The sequence below is a fragment of the Apaloderma vittatum genome, unplaced genomic scaffold, assembly GCF_000703405.1.
Source record: "Apaloderma vittatum isolate BGI_N311 unplaced genomic scaffold, ASM70340v1 scaffold4061, whole genome shotgun sequence".
Classification (NCBI taxonomy): domain Eukaryota; kingdom Metazoa; phylum Chordata; class Aves; order Trogoniformes; family Trogonidae; genus Apaloderma; species Apaloderma vittatum.
This window is the reverse complement of record NW_009697243.1, coordinates 56,741-74,719: the sequence shown is the minus strand read 5'-3', so window position 1 is coordinate 74,719 and position 17,979 is coordinate 56,741. Positions and strand designations below refer to the sequence as shown.

Genomic DNA, 17,979 nt, shown 5'->3' with positions numbered 1-17,979 from the left:
AGCTATAGCCAGACTGAATTAGAAAGACTGCCCGCTGATTCTTAGTAACTAGAAGCCAAGTGGTTCAGGGTCGTACTACTTTGGGGCTTTTCTCATGAGCTTCAGAAATGCAGAGACATGGTTTTCAGTGCGAAGTGTTGGGTCTGATTCAGAGTTACCAGCACAGCACACGTGGCTTGTCCCAGTCTCTGTAGTGTATTTCTCTATTGTGGGTCTAGCACTGATCAATCCAAACCTCCCTTTAGACATGTACTTTCATGTTAGTTGAATGGAAGGCAAAAATACGCTTGCACCAGCGCATGGGAAATGTTGTTCTGTGCTTGTACAGGGTGTGAGTTATTTATTACGTTGTTATTTGTAAGAGAAGGTGCATTTCATGTTATCATATAGCTCTGTCCATGTCGGCTGATTTTCCCTTTGATGTTTTGTTTTGTTTCATGCCTCATCTTGTGAAGTGTACATCAGAAGTCCAGTTAGATTTCCCCATGACAGTGCTCTTTCGGACAACGTATTAGCTGCGTGGCATGGCACAGGGGAAGACAAAAGAAGCCATATGTGAACATTTCAAGCACTCCTCAGATGATCTTTTAAACCCTTTCATACATTGTAGTCTGGCTTCATCATGTCTGACTTCTTTCTCTTTTAGCTGCAGTTAGTATGTGTTGCTGCCCAGCAATGGCCCCTGATCTGCAGGAATAGCCACATATTCAGTGACAGATAAACCTCACTCTGGCATTTTAGCTGACCGTTTCCATGTTTCTGAGCTGATCTACACCTCACCCTAGTCTCTTCAAAAAGAAGAGTCCTGCAGAAAACTCTGGCCTCAGTAATCAGACCCTAATTCAAAAGGAGGAAGAGAACTTAAGTCCTTCATAAATAAATAAATGCTACTTCTTGGTCCTGTGTGGCACATAATACAGTGCTACAGGGACAGTTGAAAGCCAATGGAAATCCTTGCTGCTGCTGTGCAGACATCCCTTCCTCAGGTCAGCTCTGACCCTTTCTCAGGCTCAATCTCAATTCTTTTTCTATGGAGATTCAGTTCTGTGTGCAGCTGTGGCTCTGGGACTTTCCAAAGCTGCTATCTGGGAATCTGGCATAGCAGCAGAATGCAATTCACTGTGTGTGACCTCTTGCTAAAACAGAAAAAACGGTTGCCTATCTGTTAAAGGAGTAAAAACCCGAACAGATCAGAGTGCTACACCTCTCCTAGGTTTCTTTTAGCGCTTGGTAGGAGGAGAGTAATCAGATCTCCGAGAATGGTGTGCCAGGAAGGAAATTTCTTCCCATGCGCAGCATACAATCAGCCAGGTGCAATATGAGGAAGGGAGGTTCATCTTCCTCTGAAGCGTAAGATATTAGCCCCTGCCAGAGACTGTGTACCAGAGATCTGATCAGATACGGCAAATTTTATGTTCCTATGCGCAGTGTGAAGCTTTCATTTCTACGCAACGTATTGTAGCAAGTCAAACAATGAGTCATCTCACAAGGGGGAAAAGGAGAGAAAGATTCTTTCTCCCAGTGGATTGGAGATAATCTCTCTGCCTGGGTATAAACAGCTCTTCACCGTGCTGCCTTCTCTTCTGGGGAAGGAAATTATTTCAGATATTGAATTGTCACACCTTCCAAGCCTCTCTGTCTGGGCCCAGTAAGGGTAGCAGGTGAAAGGCTTTTACTTCATGGTAACATGGTTGGACCCCTGTGAATAAACACAGTAGTCTAGGCTGTATATGCTGTATGAGCTGTCTGTGAGAAAGGGAGTCCCAGATTCTCCTTAGAGCCCTGGAAAATCTGTGCCCAAACCGAACATACCTGTTATTTTACTATAAAATGGCATGCCACCCTTATATGGACAGTTACAGTGGTAACTTTTTATTGTTATACAGGGAACACAAGCTAAAGCAGTGCTAAAGATGCCACAGCCTCAGCATTTATTTCCCACTCCAGTGTGGGAATAGCATCTGCTGGTGCCGACCGGCATCTGTGAGGTGCCGACCTGGATACCCCTTTCTCAACCACACCTGCACTGACAACCACTCACAGACACGCTGTTATGGAGGCTGTGTTAAGCAGCCCTTCCTTACTGACCCCAGCCGCCTAGAGGGAAGTATGGCCATAGCTCTCTTGCATCTGGCTGCTTTTCATTATTCTTGATCAATGACTCTGCAAGGGGCATGAAGAGAGAGCACGCCCCTCTTCTGTGAAAGCACACCGAGGATGGATGGGGCAAGGACCTTGCTTGATGCCTGCACTGCACCTCAGAAGGAGCAGCTAGAGGACAGTCCCATTTCACTGTGGAAACCTGGAAAGAAATAACGTCCTAGAAACTGTTTTTCAGGATGCTGAGGCGGTTCTTGTTTCTCAACATATCACAGATAAACCAAGGTGTCTAAACTAATGGTGTATTTCATGGTCCAATGCTTAGAGTGATTCTGCGTCAACGTGACATTCCTCTCCTACACCTCCCCTGGGACTTTGCACTTAATGGCTTGGGAAAAAGGGGGATTCCATGATGGTTGCCTATATTCCAGTGCTTTGTCTCAGTTTGGTAACACAATCCTGGTCTCTTCCTGGCACAGGTTTGCAGCCCGTTTACTGGAGCAGGGATGATGTGGCACAGTGGCTCAGGTGGGCGGAGAAGGAATTTTCCTTGAGGCCTATCGAGAGCAACACTTTTGAGATGAACGGCAAGGCTCTGCTGCTTCTGACCAAAGAGGACTTTCGATACAGGTCTCCTCATTCAGGTGAGAGTTATTTACAGAAGCCACAACTGAAAAGAGAGAGAATGATGCAACAAAATCTTGAGAGGGTCAGAGGAGGAAACAGGCACATTTGTGGGGGTGGACAGGGCAAGGGGAGGAGAGGGAGGACAGACACACTTATATGAGACAAGGATAAAAAGGGCAAGGACGGAATGCAATCCTGATACACCTGAGTTGTAGGCAAATTTGAATGCAAATCCAAACCTAAATATCCAACCTGCTAAAATTCAGAACTCCCGGAAAGCAAGCTTCTCTGGCAGCACTTTGTGACTTCCAGCTCTTCTCTGTAAAGGCTTATCTTTTCACAGGCCCAACTACAGCAGCAAGTTAATCAGGTGCTCCAGCCTCTTTAAGAATCCCGTATTAGCATTTTGCCTCACAGTTGGCTTGGCTGAGGTGCTGCTAAAAGTGACTGCAAAACTCCTCCCTGGGGGACCTTTCCTCTATTTAACAGCCCCTGTGGGCTTTGCTTTACTTTACCATATTCTCTCACGTGCTGGAGTCCAGCCCAAGACACCGCACAGACAGGTGTGTGAATCAGTCTGACTGTTGCTTAAATTATGTCTTCATTTATTCACAAAGAAGATTTAGAAATGTGTCTGTTGCCTGCCTGTATTTATATCCCCTGCGGTCTGTCTGCTCCAGTTTTACAGTCAGAGTAAGCCTCTGCCCTCCTTTGTCAAGGATGTTTAACTAAATATGAGTTGTGAGCTCTTTTTTGTGACCATACAAGGTACTCCTGTTCAATATAAAGGCTTGTAATTCAGTCACCATAGGTGACTGAAGAGTTTGGGCCAAGTGGTGACAATTGCTGCGAGGAGGCTTCCAGTGCAAGGCTCAGTAGGTGCAGATCTACAACTGGTGCTGCTTGGATCCAACTGATAAACAAGCTGTGACACTAATTCTGCATCAATCTGCTTGGCAACTCCCTTAAATGCACCCCTACAACCATTCTTCTGCAGAATCTGCCTCACAAACTGTGGCTTATGTTTAGTGTATATAAAGTTTTTTAAGCATGTGCTTCAAATCCAAGACTAAGTTTGTATGGAAGGAGATGTCAAAGATTAATGTCTATTGCCAGTGTGATACAGTAGTGAAAACTGATGCCTAGAAATGTCTGATTTTTAAAATTCGGGTACACCACTTTGCATCATGTTATTGAAAAATTAGCCCAGTTTAAGGCAAAAGGAGTATTGTAAGTAGGGCTGTTGGCAAGGACTCTTATGTATCTTGTCTGCCACTCCCCTTATCATTCCAGTGCTTTGCTGTCTACAAGTTATGCCCCTGCTCTTCGCCTTGTGTGCTGTGAGGGCACTTGAAATGAGTAGGAATAAAATATTTGTAGGCTGGAAATAGAGTGTTCCCGAAAAAGAGCCTCTGGCTTGCAAATCCTCACTTTGTGCAGGAAGATAAGCTCTTATTTACCTGAATTTGCAATGAAATAGCCAAACTAAAGGCCTTCTCCCTTGCTTTTTCTCTTCCTCTTCTCTCCAGGTATTCCATACCGATAATAAACCTTTTAGAAGATACCTGAGTCAGTCCCTAAAACTTTAGATTACTGTTGGTAAAGGGACATTACCTCAACATTTTCCAGAAATTAACGGCATGTGAAAACTCAGAACTATGGAAGAATGTTTGCCATATAGGCATTAAGTTTTTCAAGATTGTAGCTACATAAAAGCGGTATCATTTCCCTCCACAGTTAAACCAGGAGAAACACATCCACTCCCTGCAGCAGTTCTAGCAATAAAGTGGCCTCACAGCCCCACAGCTATTCTGCTATTTAGGGCTGGCCAGGGAATGCAGGAAGCAAAGGAGAAAGAGAGGGTGAAAAAAGCTTTTCACCTTCTTAACTAGCGTTACTGCATCTGTGTATTGCCAAAGCGTAACAGTTTTGTTAGGTAAAAAAAAAGAAACAGCCAGTTTTATGAACATTTTCACTAAACTGTCAGGCCAAATCAAAAGAGGTACAAATTCGCTTGGAGTGTTACAGCACTAGTTATGATAATGCCACTATTGCATTCAAAGATGCAAATTATGTGGTAAAATCACTTTTTAGCCTTTCATGTACTAAATATGGAAAAGGTAACTGGGTTCTTGAGGCTTTATTTTTAATTAGATTTTCAGGTATTGCAATCACCTTTTAAAAATGCCCTAAAGTCGCTGCTGGGAGAGTAAAAGCAGCCAAGATGCTAAAAATAAAGGAAGCTGAACTATGGAAAACAGGATGGCTTTAACTGTTTCGCGTTAAGACAGTAAACTTGCCCACAGATAGAGCATTGGCAATTTATGGAGACAAGGGACAAACGGTGCGCAGCTTAGAGTCTCGTAGAAACTACTAAAAAATCACCACACACTTGAGAAAACTCTCCCAGAAAGTCCAAGGTTTCCTGAGTGAAACTTCACTAGATTCCTTTGCAAGTAATATGTTATTGCTGCAACCTGTTGCTTTGTAATATGAGCAGAGACAAGCAGAAGAGAGCAAGCAGAATTAAAAGTCGAGAGAATTCCTGGCCTGTGCTGTGCATTTTCACTTGAAATGTTACAACCACTTACATCGTACCAAATGTCTAAGTGCCTATTTGTTTCATGTAGCTGTTGATGGAGGAGAGGCATCAGTACAAGATGTAATACATAAAAAGACACAAAACTGGCAGTTAGTCCATTGGTCTCTTAGATATTGAGGTGATACATTCCACTGAGGAAAGATATAATGATTCTGGTGCCAGGAAATGGGGGAGAAAGAGAGGAATAGGTGGCCTGCAGCCTACGAAGAAACAAGCATCTGGAGCAGTTCATGCAGGAACACGTCAGCTTGTTACGGTGCAATTTGTTGCACACATTCATGTGGAAGAGTGATAGAACAGCAACTCACATATATTCACCTATACAGAGCACCACGTCCACTGCTTTCTGTCCCTTAGTCTGCATCATATCTGTGCTGTAATATTGCCTGCTGAAGTGAGCTCCATACAGAAACTACTAGCTAGAAATAACTAGCTTTGGGAGTCCAACCCATGACACCAAGAGTGATGTGCAGAAGGCACCTGTAGACCTCCAGTTTCTCCAGGAGTTGTCACCACAGCAAGGGTGTTAGGGGTAGTTAAGTCTCTCATTTTTTTTCAAGTCTTTGAGCTCATCCCAAAATAAATTCTCAAAGTATCCCTGTGGATTTCCTAAAATGGCATGTCTTAGTAGCTCACTGCCTCTGGCTTTAAGGCACTGGTGTTGCATGGAGAGCCTTTACGGCATCCTCTGCCTCCTCCACCATACAGACTAAATTGTTCAGTAATTAAAGAAGAGCACCATCTTTGCTCCCAGCGGCTTGGTATGTAAGTCCTAGGCTCTACATTTAAGAATTCTGTGTCCTAAGGTGTCTGTCTAAAAAACTGAGGCTGTGAGAAGGTGGGACACTGAACTAACCACTGCTTGTAAAGGTTTGGAACTCTTCAGTGGACAGTCATATAGCTTGAAAACAAGCTATATTGGGGTAATAAAAGCCATGTCTTGTCATTTTTCCATTTTTTCTGCAGTCACACACAGAGGAGTGATGTACAGCTTTTCTTTCCCTTCTTGTCCTTTCAGGGAAGAACCTTGCAAAACAGTGAAATGTGGGATTTTACTGCAAGCATTTTGGGGTCTGAAAATAGCACCCAGAAGCTGTGAATTCCTTCATCAGATGGCTAAATGAGTCTTCTCAGCAGTATGTTGGGTTTCATTTCCTTTTTCCTGCTGTTTGTCTTTCAGGTGATGTTTTGTATGAACTGCTTCAGCATATCCTGAAGCAAAGGAAAGCTCGTATGCTCTTCACACCTTTCTTCCACCCTGGGGACTCTATCCACGCTCAGCCAGAGGTCGTATTGCACCAGAATCACGATGAAGGTAACTCTGTCTCATTCTTACACGAGCTGCCATTATGGAGGCAAGGAGGTTAAAGCTGTGAGGAGTTATGTCGTTTTCTTGTTCCAAAGTAACTTAAATAAAACTACTCTCTCCATAGCTTTAGAAGAATAGACTAGTCTAGGGAGTCAACTGTCCATTTTCCACTTATCTTCTATTCTTTTGTCCTATTTCCAAAGTCTGCTTAAAAGCTATGCTAGATGCAGATTTAAAAAAAATGCAAGAAAATTTTATTGACCCCATGGATGCATTTTTCCTTGCTTCCAGTTTGTAGAGGAAGATGCTTCATGGACTTTTAGTATCTTGTAGGTGCAACAAGATGCAATTCTTTGCAGAGCAAGGGAGAAGGCAGGCTCAGGGAGTAACATCTAACGCAAAGTCATTTTAACTGACAGTCTGTCATCATGCCAGAGTTCCTACCACTGAGCCCATCGTGTTGCTCAGCTTTGGAGCTGATTGAGCGATTCACCTTGAGAGAAGGTTTTCTCCCATTTTTACTATCAGAATTACTTGCTTAGGTTATTAATATTCCTTCTAGTAGTGTCAACACATAACATGCCTGTCAGAAGTGGTGAAGAAAGAATATATATTTGTGGAATTGCACATTTGGTTTTCTTCTACTCATTATTAGATCAAAATGTAAATCTGCATCCTTCAATGGAAAAATATGAGCTTATTTTCTTTTAAAATATACACACTGAAGTACTTTTTGTTTTTCTCCAATAACAGAAAATTATAAAGCATAAGCCTTTTAAAAGATCCTTTCTATTATAGTATCAGGCAGAATTCACTTTTTCAATTAAAAAAAAAATCTAGAAAAATGTGGTGTGATGCCTTTTCCGAGCAGATATGCTGGTTGAGCTGGAACAGAACCAATTCTCTGTTTAGCGATTTTACTTTTCAGCTAACTTTCTTCTAAGAGGTTGCACTTTCTGAAGTTTGCAGCATGTTTCTGAAGACGGTGTCTGCTACTAGCAGTGATAACACCTGATGTTTATAGTTACTACCCAGGATTGGTATGCAGAAAGGCTCTTGCTTATACTTGCTCCTGTAGTAACCAAGGTCACTGCTGGCTCTTGTGTGTCATGATGGGGGTGCCGGGAAGTAGTAGGGTCACAAGGAAGTAAAAAGATCCTCACCTCCAGGGAGGAAAGGACAGAACAGATGACCCAGACCTGACCAACAAGAGTATTATGCATCACATTCAGTATAAAGCTGAGGGGTTAAGCCCTCTTCTTCAGTGGCCAGTGTCCATGGAGGACTCTGTCCGTTCTTCTGCCTTCGATCCCGACCCTGAGTCCCCAAATCCAGCTCCTGTATGTGGTTCCCCTCTGCTGCTGAGCCTGGGATTCTCCCAGGTGCCTGCCTGCTCTGCAGCACCAGTGGTGATTGCTGTTGGGGAGGAGGGAATTGGGTTTGTAATAGGTTTTGTATATATCTGTATGTATTTCATTATTTCCATTATTTTCATTACTTCTCTATGAGTCCTATTAGTGTTTCATTAAAGCTGCTTTAGTTTTCTTTTCCAATCCGTAAGTATTTCTGCCTTTCTCCTTTCCCCTTTGGGGAGGGAGAGGAGTTATTAGAGACCATCTCTCATTCATTTGATGACTGGCCTAGCCCTACCTCTTGACACATAATCTGGAATGGAATGCTTTGTTGGTAGTTTTGGGTCACCTGTCTCATCTGTTTTCTCAAGAGGTGCCATCTTTTTACTTCCTTGCAACCCTTTTACTTCCTGGCACCCCCAACATGGTACACAAGAGTTAGTGGTGATAGTGGTTACTACAGGAGCAAGTACAAGCAAGAGCCTTTCTGCATACCAGTCCCTGGTAGTAACTATAAACATCAGGTGCTACCACTTCTAGTAGCAGACACTGTGTGCGAAAACATCCTGTTAACTTCAGAAAATGCAGCCTCTTAGAAGAGACTGAGTTGAAAAGTAAATCCATGGAACAGAGCTTGTTCTGTTTAGCTCAAGCCAGGACAGTAGAACAGAAGTGAGTTAGGATATTGCCCTAGTCTCTGCTAACTGGAGAAAAGATGCACAAATTCCTGTGTGACCTACTCTAGGTGATCCTGCTTTGTCAGGGGGATTGGACTAGGTGATCTTTCGAGGTCCCTTCCAACCTCTGACATTCTGTGATTCTGTGATATTATTTCAAGATCGTATGTGGGATCACAAAAGTTTATGGGGTAGCGTCAGACCTGTGCAAGTTGCCTCTGGCCATCCTGAGAAAGCCAAAATCAGATGGCACCAGCAAAACTCTACGACTAAGCTGTGAGCAGGACAGCAGCAGATGGGATAGGGACACTCCGAAGTGTTTCCACACAGCTGTGTAAATATTTCACAAAAGCATGCTACAGGTCAGGATGAGGCTGAATTGGCAGAGCTGTGCAGGAGACAGATGCCTAGTGTATTAAGGAACTTTCCAGGAACCATTATTAAAATCTCCATTTTTTCCTGAAACTTCGCATTGACCCACAAGTTTCCCTTTCTAAATTTTAAATGAATACTAGCTGCCCTCTCCAACACCCCTCCGTTAAGTAAGGAACAACTTTCACGCTAAAGAGGATTTCACAGGGATGTTGAGTTGGACTTTCAGGTATGTCACTTAAAACCTAAGTCCTTTGCAATCTAGTTCAACTTCTGTCAGAGCACAGGACAATTAAAAAATAACTTTGATTTCTTCCTCACAATACTTTGGCTGGGGATACTACCACTGTTCTTGCTTAGAGAACTCCGTGCTATGACTTGAAACTTTTCTTTATAATGACAAAAATTAGTTATTGTTTTGCTGTAAGAACTTCAAAACAAGCTAAAGAAACTACAGCTTGCCTGCCACAGAACTCCAAGCAATCAGAAAATCTCTGTGCCATGAATTCATGGGCAGGTGAATTTATTTATTTATGCATTTTGACATTCCTTCTCTTTTCTTCCTGTTTCACAGAGTCACTTGGGAGAAACTAGCACAATTTATTATACCATTGTCACTCAGCAGAATGCAACTTAGTATAAAAGGAGAATGAATGTGAGAAGCAGAACTTAAACCTACCTAACTCACAAACTCTAACAGAGAGATCAGGTGTTACTTTGGCGCAATTTTGACTGGTTAAACTTCATAGGTGATAGATCTTTTTTATAATCTCTCCGTACTCCAGTGATCCTTTTCCATTTTCTTCTACCGGCTCTTTTGCCCATCTCCTAATAGATTGTATGCTTGCGATCCTGCTTCTAAAGGCTTTCATTTTAAGACAGTTAATCCAGAATCAGATGAAAGCAACATTTACATCTAGTGGCTTTTTCCTAGCTTAAGCAAAGTGACTTTGGCTGTTTGAAATCAAATCTCTAGAATACATTGACATGGGTTTGGAATCTACCCTGTGGGCATTGATTTTTGTCCCAGTAGAGGGATGTGCAGTGGAGGGTGAATTACCTGCATCTCCAGTGGTCTTTCTGATTCAGCACTGAGTCATTTGATGGGATGCCATAGAGGAAGCTTACACTGTCATTCCCTGCACTTCTTTCATGGGTAAGCAAAGAGAGCCAATCCTTGGGACTATCAAACCAGGAATTGCTCACTCCCAGGATGAGTGGAGCCCCACCCATCCCTATATGGATCAGACAATTCAGCAGTTTTCCTGGGAGCTGAATTCCCTTTCACAGCTTTCCTTTCAAAAAAAAAGAGTATTGGTCACTCAGAAAGAAGAGCCAGACTAATGAGCGAATCTATTCCTGCAGGAAATGATATACCCTATGTGCTCAACTTACAGTCATCAGATGTGCCAAGGAATGAATGTGATGAGGTTTTTACTCCCTTCAGGGTCATTCATGGCAGTGGAACTGCTTGGAGCTGGGTTTAAATTGCCTTATGGTAAACAGCAACTTCGACCATGAGGGGATGCGTTAGTTAAATATTGAAAGGGTAAATTCTTGGAGTAAAGGGAGCACTAGTGCATATCCATTTACAATTTTCCCTCTTGCTGCTTTTTAAGGAGTGCCTTGATCCCTACCTTCTCCCCACCCTGTCCTGGATCACCATCATTTGAGAACAGATAGATAGGTCTGCTGCTGTATGGTGCTTGTCAGAACCAACTAATGTTTGTGGAGAGCTTGGTGGAAAGCACAGCAAGGCATTCTTTTTCTGCTTTCAAGATAGCTGGTCACCACAGCCAAGACACTTTAAATAAGTAGGATAAACAATACAATATTCTAATCTATATTTACAGGCCAAGAATAAGCACAGTGCGTTTGAATGTACAGTGGTGGGAGTGGATGGTCTGTAGAAAACAGGATGCTGAGTAAAATCAGCGGGTTGGTTTTCTTTCTACTGGACAAAGAAAGGAGACTTTAAGAAAAGACAGCCACAGAGATAGGTACAGTTGTAAATTAATGCCTCTTTGATCTTCGCATCATTTAGGCTATCCCATATTAACTGGCCATGTTGTGTTTCAGGCTATTTGGGTCTAAATAAGAGAAATGTATAGCACTGGAGTTTTATGTCCTCCAGCTGTTGTGCCATAAGTACCTTAAATAGCTCTGCAAATGGATTTCTCTTGTCTGGGACCACAAGCATGTGAAGGAAGTGTTCTGGAGCCATCTAATTTCTCTCTAAAATTTTTCTGCAGACTTAGTGTCCTTGTATAGATGAACATCTCATTGAGTAGGCAAAAAAGTTGGTTGCTTTTTCACTGCCAGGCACTAGATTTTCTCAGGACTAGAGCTTTTCCTTTTCAGGCCCTTCCCTCTCCTGATGCCTGACTGGGTTTCAGGGCAGTGGGAGCCCCTCAGTCTTCACCCTGACAGGATCTTCAGTGAATATCACTGCGTTGACCAGAGCAAGAATATCGCTAAAGAGGATCACAGCAAATGGAGTGAACAAACAGGCAGCCACAAATAGGCTGCTACTTGTTTCAGTTGTTGACGTGTACCCAGCAGTTTCCTTCTCTTATCATCCAATGCTTTCAAAAAACAGCACAGAAATTTGATCTTTAGTTTTCAGATAAAAACCTGTTAGTCAGTGCGCTCTGGTGGTGTTTTCCTCTTTTTCAGTAATTTCCCAAGTCAAAATTGATAGTCTGAGCAAAGCTGAAAGTTTGCACTGTTTATGTCAAGCATTTCATTTTGGAAGAGGATTGTTATACATAAAGACACTGACCTAGAGCCATGATTGATCTTGCCCCTGCTGTTAAGGATCACAGCTGAGGAAGTACACTCATGTAAAAGTGATGCTAGAAGTCCTCCGGCTGAAGAAATGTAAGTGCCTATACGAGACAACCCATCAGTAGACAGCACAGACCAAAATAAAACAAGGTGAAAATATCCTTATGAAGATGTTACATGCCCTTAAAATCAAGGCAGGGATAAAATTTAGCTAGCATTTCACGAAGAGCTTCCTACCGATGTGGATTTTTTAGATAGCCCAGTCCTTATTTCAGACTAAGATACTCTCTACCTTGACCCAATCCTCTACTATCTGAAACTTACTACCCAATCTTTTCCTGGAGACATTTTCCTATTTTATCTCTGCCCTCTACTTTACAGTGTTCATCAGGGTGCAGTAACAGGTACCACATGTAGAGACATGAATGGCAGGAGCTAAGTTTCTAAGCATTTGAATAAAAAACACAGTACAACTGAATCAGATCTTACTTTCTTCATGTACCTCCATGTGTGCTCCAGTCAGATTTTCAAAATGAGATTTCTCTTAACATGTTTCCCTAGGAACTACTGTTACATGGTGTTGGAGGGAGACTGTTTTCACAGTACTGATTTCATTCTGTGTAGTAATAAAATAGCTATCTGCATTTATATGGCGTTTTTCTGGGCATCTGTAGGTCACACAAAAACATTTCCAAGCTGACAGCAGTACCAAATAAGCCCAGCTAGCAGTTTGACAGTTAGATCCTACACCTTGATCACAATGAACACAATCTGTATTTTTCTTTTTTTTTTTTCTCCACAGATAGCTTTGTCCAGAGAGCTTCAAGACCATCCACAGAAACAGTGCACCACAACCCCCCAACCATTGAACTGTTGCATCGTTCTAGATCACCCATCACCAACAACCACCGTCCATCACCAGATCCCGATCAACGGCCACTAAAGTCCCCTTTGGACAACACTATCCGTCGCCTCTCCCCAGCTGACAGGGTGCCGGGGACAAGGCATCAGCAAGAGAACAACCACCAGGAGCCCTATCCTCTCTCAGTGTCCCCAATAGAAAACAACCACTGCCCACCTCCTCCTGAGGTGCTCCAGAAGTCCTCCAGCCCTCGCCAGGAGAACACCAGGGTCATCCAGCTGATGCCCAGCCCTATCATGCATCCTTTGATACTGAACCCCAGGCACTCCGATTTCAAACCGCCAAGGTTGTCTGAGGATGGGCTGCACAGGGAGGTAAAGCCAATCAACCTGTCCCACCGAGAAGAGTTAGCTTATATGAACCACATCATGGTGTCTGTGTCCCCTCCTGAGGATCATGCAATGCCAATTGGAAGAATAGCAGGTAAGGGACGTTCTCTAGCCTACACCGTAGCTGATGCTCTTCATTCATAACTAGCCATGCTGTGTGTTAAGAGTTTCTTGTTTCCTTTTGCTACTCTGTGACCTCAAGAGTTTACTGGCATTCTGCAGGTTTCACCACATCTGTGGTTAAGGCAGTTAAATATGATTAAACCAGTTTCATGTCAGGTAAGCAAAGGTGCAGAATGACTTGCTTGTGACCACAGAATGCGTAACTGGTATCGAAACTTTTGTGTCCTGACACTCACTACCTCTCTACCTGCTAGCAATCTGTTTGTTTCACAAGATACCTATCTCCAAAGCCTGGTCCTGCAATGAAGTAATTTTCCAAGAGTTTCGTTCACATCAACATCCAGTCCTATGGAAAGGAACAAACCCTCTGTCAACCTTTGAGATAATGCGGTGTCAAATGTGCTATATGGAGAAGGCAGGACTGATGAGGTATCACCTTGGACTCCTACTTCATAGGCTCTCCTGTGCTCCTCACAGTAGGATTGTCCCCTTTTACAGGAACAAGGTTGCCTTTGTCCCATGCAAACCACAGGCATCGTCTCACTTTTGTTATCATAAATAACTGACATCACAACAGCTGAATCAGGAAGCTGAGGTTACAGAAAATGGGTTTTGTACTTGAAAGGGAACTGTAAACAGATAGGGAGAGGTGGAAGGGGAATCCAACCACTTCAGAAATATGGCGAATGCCCGAGTAACCAATTTATTTTGAGAGATGTAAATATGCACCACACCCAGAAACCTTCCATGTTTTTTTGTCGGCAGCAAGCTAACATGATACCCAGCTCCTGTGGGGTATTGCACATGTTCACAGAAGTACATTTTAAAGCACCTTGTTCATTTTTGTCCTTAAATGCCTTAAATTTATTACAAATGTGGTGCTGCCTCAGCTTAAATGAGGAAGATTTTCTATTTTTGTAAGATTTAAATTCAAAGGTACATATCTCACCATCTAGTCAAACGTCAGGCACAACAAGGGCCACGATCTTTTCACCTAATAGAGAGATGAATTACAGAAATTAATCTTTTGACATTTTTGCCTGGCTGACATTTGTCTCTCTCCTTTTTGATTTTTATTAGCCGTGCTATTCTCAGCAAATTAGGAAATGTACTTAATCTTATGGGAGAGAAGTTATCCTACTGATTGCTTCACTGGAGATTTCCTTGCCATGAAGTACTATTGGAAGATCAGGGAGGTTGTGAATTTTTATTTTTCAGAAGGAAACGTTCTCTAAGAATAAAGCTTAGACTGAAATAAAGATAAGAAAAAATACAGGGAGCAGGTGGTGATGTAATTTTTTATTTAACCCCAGAAATTTTCTTAAATAATTGGGAATCTGTGGTTTCTGGGTCCAGTGACACCAGCCCTGTAACTTGTGCCCCCACAACTTTTCTATCCCTCTGTTGTTTGCAGGGTAACAGAGCCCAAGCCCATGGATATTTGGGTCTAACACAGTTGCTTGACAAATACGTGCAGCAGTTAAAGTGTTACACGCAGGCTATATTTGCGTGCTTAGCAGTCTGGTGACTTTCCTTAGACCCACCAACATAGGTAGTGTTTCTTAAGGAACTGGTGATGTATTTCATGCCATAAAGACCTGAGGTGTACTCAGGCATTCAGTTCAGGTGAGGGCAGTGCTTTATGGCCAGTGGCCAGGGGATTACATATCTGGGGGGAGTTGCTAGTATTGCTTAGATTTCTACTGGTAAATTTGCCAGTATACTTCTATCAGTGCCCCATGTCCTTTAATTGTGAACACAAACAAGCCTCACTTGCTGTAGAGGCACAAGCTGGTGCTATTCTGGTTGGGTTGTAATGGCTCCTGAACTGTAGCTGGACCCTATAAAGAGCTTACAGACAATTTAATGGTGACAAAGTGGAGATTACTACCAAAAATGTAGACAGCGCATGTTTCATACCTCAAGTCAACTTCACCAGTGCTGTGGATTTCAATGGCAGCATACTTAGACCCCCTAGAAAGAAAGTACACACCTTTCTACCTGCTTCCCACCCATCTCACAGCTTTCAATTTAGAGCTCTTGCCATTAAGTGATTTCATTTAAAGAGCGTTTCTTTTTTATGTCAGAATAAATCTGTTTCTACCTGGATGTCCTTGTCTTCACTGACACTACTATAGTTAGCATGCAGATTTTTGACCAACCATGCCTTGCCACTTCAGTTTCAGAGAGACTGAAAATTATGCTTAGCTCTTAAACTGCAGATATACATTAATGCAGATGTATTGTTAAAAATAGCTTTTTAGGAATCACTGGCATTATATTCATTTTATGGATGAGGAAGACTCATGGTTGGGTAATGAAAAGATTTACCAGTAGTCCAGTGCCAGAGCTAAGTGTTTACATGTTTACATTGGTGAGAAGAGAGCCTTGACTTTTCATGGCTTAACCATTTGCATGCAGGTGATTTTCAGGGGATAGTGATGAGAGGCAGCTACCAGGGAAATCTCGTGGTCTGCTGACTAAAACATTGGGCTTAGCTCCAAAACATGTTCTATTCCCAGCTTAGATATTTGAAATTGTAGAAGGAATTCTTCCTGGACTTCAGATACCTTACAGCCTCATAAATGTGTTTACTTGTAGATAGAGTCTGTTTTTAAATGCAGCATTCAATTACTTGGTGCTGAGAAAGAAAACAATGTTTTCGCTTGCTGCTATCCACAAATACTCTGTTTTCAGGAGGTCGATCAATAGAGCTCTGGACTTCCTGTCAGACAAAATAATGACCTCTACGCACCGGCTGACTAATCTTTCCTACCTTTTTATGTAATATCATTTCTCAAAATATTAATTTTACTGGTAAAGCACTTTGCCTTTTACAACAAAGAATTGCAAATTGAAGGTCTTACTCTCTTTTCCTCTAAGGCCATTTCACACTTTTCTAGCAAAGCAGGAGGTATAAAATATCTTTACGTTACTCATTAAGGTCCCATATATTATTCGTCAATGGCTGGAGTTGATTTTAAAAATAATGTTTAGGTATCTTCTCAACACAATATGCACAAATCTTTTCTGTAACTTTGTCACAACTAGAGGTCATTGGGATGATCCAAAGGCAGATTTACATCCCCTATAAATATACCAGGCAAGGATTAAGCTAACTAACTCAGGAATCAATAGTCATCTAGCTACAACAACACTTAAAAATATAAAAATTTAAAAAAATACATCAGAAGGGTAGTTTAGCAAAGTGGTGTAATGGACAATTTTTCCCACTGGAACTGCTAATTCAAAGCAGCAACAGTGTTTTTTGATAGTCAGCTCCTAACTCAACTCTAGCAAGCAGGCAGTCTATCTGGCTTTCTTTTACCTCTGAATTTTTTAAACAGTCCTTCTTGGTTCCCCCAAATAGTCTCCAAGGATTTCAGTCTGTGGGGGAAAAATATACTTTTCTCTTTCTTTTATCTGTTTTTTTTAATGCAGTTGCAGTTTCAGTCAAGAGAGTTGCCTTCTCTTCTGCAGAATGGAAATTCCACTAGCCATACACCTCTGACTGGGAGGGCTTTGTTATCAAACATTTTAGAACTTTGATATCTTACAAAAGGTACTTCCCCAAGATACAGGTTGAGGGAGGGGTTACTGCGTTGGCAGGCATTTGTAGCATGTCATGGCTGAGGTGTGATTCCATGGTCACCAGAAACCCTTCCTGCAGCCATCCTGAAGTTCTACTCCCATGACTTTCCTGGGAGCTCTGCTGATGACTTCAACCAGGGCAGTTTTACACCACAAATCTTTATTTAGATGTTGAATATATAATTTTTTTCAGATATCCATGTCCAACTCAGCTTGTTAGGATGCAGGAAAATGGGAACTGGCATGCTAGATCTCACCAGAAACCTGTCAATGGCTTAAATGAAGATGCAGGGATTCCTGCGAGAGACAGTTACAGGATTATCTAACTACAACAGGGTTGATTTCATCCTAACTTTTATGGCATAGAGAATGGCTTCAAAACATCCAAATTAATCAAGTGACTGACATGCTAGTATTTACCTTGCTTTTGACTCAGTCACTTAAAACACAATACAATTCTGGAAGTTTCTTGTGAGGGGAAATACATCGCTGAGCAGGTTCCTGGTATTTCCAGCTCCCAATATCTTTTTCTGTACTAGCTCTCCAGGACTGAAAGGCTTGTTCACCAGTCCACAGCAAATGCTGACACCGAAACTTTGGGATACGGATGGGACTCCCCCTTTACTCAGGCATCACCCAGTAGAGATACTAACCAAACAAGTGTGTTGGTGTGAAAAGCAGCGGCCATAAAGCAGTGATAGGTGCAGCTGAACTTCTAAGCAATGACTCCCTGTCCTGTTGGAGTTGAGACCCAATAAAACCCATTAAACTCTGGGTTCACTCCATGCATGTCTGGGGCAGACCTATCCCATTCATACCATCTTAGAAGGATGAGCGTTGCTCTTCCTCCGCAGAGCGCCACTCCACCTGTTGCTTTTGATTCTGCTCAGCATTTGGTGGGGGAAAGATCTAAAAGCAGGTGAGTCTTCTGCCTGTGGTTGTGTGTTGGTGTGCTGCTCTTATCAGCTGGGTTACTGTAGCAACTGAGCTGTATCTGACTTTATGAGCTGCCAGATTTCTTTCTTCCCCTTCAGGAGTCCGAGGAAAAGCCAGGTAATGTTTAAACTGTTCAGAGGGTCGTTGTCTACTTCTGTGTTGGTTTGGCCCATAGAAGTACTGACTGCTGTTGGAATGAGAACAGGCAAGATTCTTACCTTGCCAAAATCATGAAAGAGACCTACCTCCAGC

General features: G+C 42.4%; 1 protein-coding gene across 1 annotated transcript in view; it reads left to right on the top strand.

Annotated features, from left to right (window-relative positions):
• Positions 1-2,512: 2,512 nt before the first annotated feature.
• Positions 2,513-17,979, top strand: part of ETV6 (ets variant 6) — a 34,512-nt gene continuing 19,045 nt past the window's right edge. Inside the window, exons 1-3 of the mRNA XM_009877553.1 lie at positions 2,513-2,744; positions 6,510-6,644; positions 12,629-13,171. Coding sequence (XP_009875855.1) covers positions 2,513-2,744; positions 6,510-6,644; positions 12,629-13,171 — 910 coding nt within the window. The remainder of the gene's footprint in view (positions 2,745-6,509; positions 6,645-12,628; positions 13,172-17,979) is intronic.